The sequence below is a fragment of the Kogia breviceps genome, chromosome 17 (genome assembly GCF_026419965.1).
Source record: "Kogia breviceps isolate mKogBre1 chromosome 17, mKogBre1 haplotype 1, whole genome shotgun sequence".
NCBI classification, from domain to species: domain Eukaryota; kingdom Metazoa; phylum Chordata; class Mammalia; order Artiodactyla; family Physeteridae; genus Kogia; species Kogia breviceps.
Window position 1 is genome coordinate 23,408,621 of NC_081326.1, and position 6,334 is coordinate 23,414,954.

At 41.5% G+C, this 6,334-nt stretch overlaps 1 protein-coding gene across 8 annotated transcripts in view; it reads right to left on the bottom strand.

Annotated features, from left to right (window-relative positions):
- Positions 1–5,943, bottom strand: part of SNX16 (sorting nexin 16) — a 34,598-nt gene extending 28,655 nt beyond the window's left edge. Inside the window, exons 1-3 of one of the 8 annotated variants that reach the window (XM_067017994.1) lie at positions 5,765–5,930; positions 3,779–4,026; positions 3,552–3,691 (exon numbers count right to left, since the gene is read on the bottom strand). In XM_067017994.1, the coding sequence (XP_066874095.1) occupies positions 3,552–3,691; positions 3,779–3,926 (288 nt within the window). In that variant the 5' untranslated portion in view covers positions 3,927–4,026; positions 5,765–5,930. Of the gene's footprint in view, positions 1–3,551; positions 4,027–5,196 lie in introns of all 8 variants that reach the window. The other 7 variants (XM_067017997.1, XM_067017996.1, XM_067017995.1 and 4 more) reach the window with 7 other exon arrangements.
- Between the last annotated feature and the right edge of the window lie 391 nt (positions 5,944–6,334).

The following is a 6,334-nucleotide window of genomic DNA, read 5'->3' on the forward strand; positions in this document are numbered from 1 at the left end:
ACCAAGGTAAAACTATTTTACAAACCTAAGACTCCCAAGCTTGTAACTCCAGCTTAGATTTCTACCCTACACAATACTGAATATATATATATAGAGAGAGAGATAAAATACATATATGTGTGTACACACTCACATGCACATACACATACCTGACATCTCCATTTTGATGTATAACAAACATCTCAAACCTAGCACTTCCCCAAAAAAGGCCTGATCTTCCCCTCAAAATTTGCCATCTAGTTAAATGGCAACTCTATTCTTCACATTGTTTAGACCAAAAACTTCGGGATCACCTTTGATTTCTCCATCTACCACGTCCCAAGGCTCTACCTTCAAAATATATCCAGAATCTGATCACTTCTTAGGACCTCTTCCACCACCTGGTCCACGCCACCATCATGTCTCCCATGGATTACTGCAGGAACCTAACTGTCTCCTGTCTCTAATCTTCCCCCACGAAAATCTAATCTCAATTCAGCAGCCAGAATGAGCCTTTAAAAAAATTAAGTCAGATCATCTGACTTTTCCTTTTAAAACATTTTCAAGATTCCCATCTCATGCAGAGCAAAATCTAAAGGCCTTATAAAGGCTATGTACTCTACTTGATCTGGGTGTCACACTCGCTTGCCTTTACCTGTTACCTCAGTTCGTACATCTCTTCCCATTGCTTATTCTCAGCCACAAGGGTCTTGGCAGTTATGCCACCTGTCTGGAAAGCTTTCCCCCCAAGATATTCCCATGCTAACATCTTAGTGCTAACATCTTTTCTGTAAGGCCATGACTGCCAACGCAATTTAAATTGCAACTCCAGTTTCCAAAAACTCTCTATTTCCTTCCCCTCTTTTATTCCTCCCTATAGCACTTATCACCATGTGACATACTAGCATTAAAAAAAAAAAAACTTATCTATCTTTCATTCACTCAGTCGAGTTGCTGTCCCAACATTACCTGGAAGAGGGTCTGGCACATTAACAGGTACTCCAAAAATGTCAAATTAATAAATAAACAACTATGACTAATTTCATATTTGCCACTTATTTCTTCCTCTGTATTGTCTTGAAAGAATTTATATTTACATATCACTGCCTTAAATTTGCCTATGAACTTTTCACACATGTCACCTCAATGAATGCTCATTCCTTCATATGGAAGGTAGGTCAATGTAAGGAAATGAGCCACCAATTTATTATAATTTCCAAAAATCACTTGCAAAAAAGTCAGGTCCATGCAGATTTCCCATCATATCATCAGTCTTACAATATTTGAACCCTAAAGACTGCCTCTTCATAAATTATTTCAGTATTATTTTTCTTGGTGGTCCTTCCATACTATCATAAATTTACAGCATGAAATGTTGAAATAAATAGGAAATCATTACTTCAAGAAAATCCAAGAGAAAGAACAAACTGTTTGAAAGAACAAGCTTATAAATGAATTTAATTTAGCAAGGTCACTGGATATATAAATATATAACATATGAGACCAAAATATATAAACTAGCAAAGAACAAATAGAAAACATGATGTCAAGAACCTCAAATGACATCTATAACTAGAAATAAATCTTACCAAAAGAGGTAAGACGTCTGCCCTGAAAACTACAAAATATTATTAAAAGAAGTTAAAGACTTAAATAAATGGGTTAGGTTCATAGATTTAAAGACTTAGTACCATAAATATGTCATTCTTCCCTAGACAGAGTCAATACAATCCCAATGCAAAGGGCCAAGACAATCCTGAAGAGGAACAGCAAAGCTAGAGTAATTAAGTTACCAGATGTCAAGACTATCATCAGGCTTTAGTAATCAAGACAGTGTGGAATTGGTAAAGCAGGGAAAAATGGAACACAGAATCAGACCCATACATTTATGGTCACCTGACTTATGACGTAGGCAACAGAGTAAATGCAGAGGAGAAAGAGTTGTCTTTTCTATAAAAATTTGACTTCAGAGAGAAAAAAAATGTGTCTTGACCCTGACCTCACACCACGGACAAAAAGCAATTCCAGATGGTTTACAGATCTAATTGTGAAAGGTCCAACAATAAAGCTTTTAGAAGAAAACATAGGACAACATATTTGTAACCTAAGAGGGGGCAGATTTTATTTTATTTTATTTTTTAAATAAATTTATTTTATTTATTTATTTATTTTTGGCTGTGTTGGGTCTTCGCTGCTGGGTGTGGGCTTTCCCTAGTTGTGGTGAGTGGGGGCTACTCTTCGTTGCGGTGTGCAGGCTTCTCATTGCAGTGGCTTCTCTTTTTGTGGAGCACGGGCTCTAGGTGCACAGGCTTCAGTAGTTGTGGCTCGCAGGCTCAGTAGTTGTGGCACCTAGGCTCTAGAGCACAGGCTCAGCAGTTGTGGTGCACGGGTTTAGTTGTTCTGTGGCATGTGGGATCTTCCTGGACCAGGGCTCGAACCCGTGTCCCTAGCATTGGCAGGTGTTTTCCTAATCACTGAGCCACCAGGGAAGCCTGAGGCAGATTTTAAAAAGTGCTAACCATAAAAGAAATTTAATATACTGGACTATATTAAAACTAAGAACTCTTGATTATCAAATGCACCATTAACAAAGGCAAACCACAGAGAGATGATAGTCACAACACATGTTCTGAAAAAGGGCTTATGCCCAAAATGCATAGAAAACATACAAATCAAAGTGGAAAACGCTTTCCAAAAGAAAAATGAACAAAGGTCTTGAACAGACACTTCAGAAGACAATATCCAAATGGCCAAAAAAAAGTCTTAAATGCAAATTAAAACCACAATGTGGTATCATTCAACCCACTAGAATAGCTAAAATGAAAAAGACAGAAAAATACCACATGTTGGGAAGATGTGGAGTAACTGGAACTCTCATACACTAGTTAAAGGAGTATAACTTAGTACAACCACTCTGGTACATTGTTCATCAGTATCTTCTAAAGCTGGACAGATGATCCAGCAATTTTACTCCTAGGGAGCTATCAAAAAGAAATAAGTACATGTGTTTACTGAGTGACAAGTACTAAAGGGTTCACAGCAGCAGTATTTGTAAGAGTCTCAAATTGGAAATTATCTAAACGCTCCTTAACAGTAGAATGGATAAATTGTAGTATATTCACATAAAGGAATAGCATCAGTAATAAAAATGAGCTGCCTACAATTACATGCAAAATCAAGGATGAATCTTACAAACATAATGCTGAAGGGACCATACCCAAGAGTACATACTCCATAATTGCACTTACATAAAGTACAAAAATAGGCAAAATTAATCTAGGCTAATAGGAGAGTGGGTATTGACTGACAGAGAGCATGGGGGAAGGCTTTTAGGCTATTGTAATGGTCTGTTCTTGATTTGTGTGCTAGTTTCACAGCTGTTACTGGTTTGTGAAAATTCGTTCAAGTAAAGCAAAACTTCACTTCGGCATGACAACTTAAGGGGTATAAACCGTTTGAATTTTATGTTCAAGAAATTACAAGTATAGGCTAACATCACTTAACACAAGTTTAGAACACAGGTTAATCAATTTTTCATGTTCTACTGATGTACAGCAGAAGTCAATACTCACAGTAAATTTAGCTCTTTCTTCCATCACCTCATAACCCAGGATAATAGGTGTAGAAGGTCTATCTTCCAAATTCACTGTTTCAGGATTTTGTTCTTCACTTTCTCTTGGTCTAGCGGAATACTCAATGGAAGAATCTGCACCTGTAAATTTAGTCCTAATGAGGGGACTGCTACAGACAGATGAAGTGCTTTCCATTTGATCAGGTACACTTGTCTGTTTAAAATTACCCATATTTGAGTCTTCTAACTGGCCTTTGGAAGAGTTTGAGCTTGTTGAGATACTCCCAAAAGAAGAACTTCTTTGGTTTCTGTTGGTTGCAAAACTGGAAGCAGAGTTCCCTATTGGCATAGGAACTGGGACATAAGGAGTTGCCATCTTCTTTTGGCTTTTGCAACAAACCTGCACACTTCTGAGTTCAAACAATTAGAGAACAAGTAATATGCAATCCATTATTTTCTTCTTAGGAATTCACCACCTAAAAGTGAAAAGAACATATTGAAAGATTAGTCTTTAACCGGGAGCATTATGCAAAAAAACCCCAAATGCTCATATCCATTTCTTTTAATTTCGTGACACTCTGTTACTTTATTTGGAATGAAAACATGCCCCAAACCTCTTCCTTTAATCCCAAAATGTCATCTCTAAGAACTCCCGTTTTCAAGGTAAGGAGAGCAGAAGTATTCACACCCTTTTTCTTGACCTTGATCCTTTTTTACCCACTCTATTTCTTCGTGATGGATTTCTATAACGTCCATTGTAACCTGATCTCATCTATATGAGTTGGAAAGAGGAAAAGTGATAAAGACCGTTCGGAAACTTTATTCTCTGCTTATGATCCTGACACTACTAAATACAGTACAGGGAGGGAAGGGTAAAGGGAAGGAAAGAAAGGGAGAATAATTATTCATATTTCCTTCTGATTTAATTAGTGAAACTGAACAATTACCCAGAGTAATGACAGTGAGCCAGAAGCTTAGACACCTTGTAAGATAAATAATAAGAGTTCTTAAAGCAACGGTTTATTAAACCCAGGATCAAATGCATTTTTAAAAAAAACTTAGTCAAATTACATTAATCAAATAAACCCCAAAGCACATTAAACTTATATCAAAAAATATTAAATGAATAAAAGTTTAAATATTCTTCAGTTTCTAGATCATCACTAATTCTGCTACGCCATAAAGTGCAGGTACGTAACAAATCTTCAAAACTCGTACTCGGTAAGCTCTGTTATCAAAAGGACGAGTTTATCTTGCCTCAGAATAATTTCGTAATGATACAACGAGAAAAGCTTTACCACTAAGTTGTTAACTAATAAACTAAGAAATGGCGATAACTACAGACCAGGGAAAGGGTACATAACAAGAGGTCTGCCTAACCAATTACATCTACGCAGCCCTACTGGTGAGAAAGGTAGGAAACAAGCCACTCAGACTCTGACAGATGCTGAAATAAAATTTTTAACCCAGCACGTGGCTCTGGGCTACCTTCCCCATCATCAAAGACTCAGGAAACTTGAGCTGCTGATTCACCGCTCCTCCGTTCCGCCAGATGGCCTCCCCAAAAAGAAGTAAATAAAAGTCTGAAATCTCAACCTCCTCACCGCCTGTAAGGTCGCCCCGCCTCTAACCATTCGAATGAATACCTGAGGCCGCAGGGTTGGCGCGGGGAGCGCTCAGACCAATACAGCCATTGACCTTGCAAAGACGTGAGCGCTCCCCAAACGTTAGAAAAACGTACTGGGCTCATTAAGAGTGTCTCCACTTTTGCCTTGGCATCGACATGGTCTGAGGACGAACATCTCAGTGCTACTCTGGAAAACCAAGCGCAGGTGAAGTGTCCCGAGCCTGAGCAACACGGTGGGCGAGAGAAGTCGGTGGCGAGAGCAAAGTGCAGAAGCCCGGGCTTAGCTCGACCCCAGGAGTGTCTGGTCGGTGTCTGATCAGGCCACGGGTCTCCGGCTCGGTGGATGGCAAGACTCACCGCTCCCGGATCTCCTTGGGGACCCAAGACGGTCTCGCCTCCGCCGCCCGGTGCGCAGCCCGCGCCTCCCAGACGTCGGGCGGAGTTGGCGGTGGCCTGAGGTTGGCCTGGAGTTCCTGCCGCGTACGCCCACCCTCCTGGGGAGCCGCCCGCCGCCAGCCAACCGCGGGGGCGCAGGTGTCACTGCACGAGCGCTCAGGACAGCGCCCGCTGCCCGGCCCCTACCTTACCCCGCTCCGCGATCCAGCTCTGGTCCTTAACCGCAGCTTTCCGTCTCCACCCACCACACTGCGAGGCCTCACGTGACACCCCTTCCAGAAAACAGCTGCTCCCTGCCTCTGCCCGCCTCCGCCCGGGCCGCAGGGCCCAAGATCCCAGCGAGGTGGAAGGCGGGGCGGGCGGGGCGGGGCGCCGCTCCAGGAAGTGACGTCACGCCAAGGGCGCCGGCCCCCAGAGGCGCAGGTGGGAGTTGTGGGGCTAGAGGTCTTTGGCACCTAGGTTGAAACTAGTTTTGTGGTAAGAAATTTACCTTCTTTTCCATAGATTTATTTTTATAAGTTAACTTTTGAGAAATGGAGACTACGGTACCTAGTTTGCCCAACAGGTGATGAGAAGACTACAATTCCCGGGGAGGCACTGCGGCCAACATTGGCCCGGGCTTCTGCACTGCATCATGGGACTAGTAGTCATCACCAGTTTGGGCTGGTTCTACCAGGTTACAGATTAGTTTCCAGAATTAACAGCGTTTAAGGGATGACAGTTGATTCTGAGTGAGAAGATAGAATGCTCAGCTACAGCCT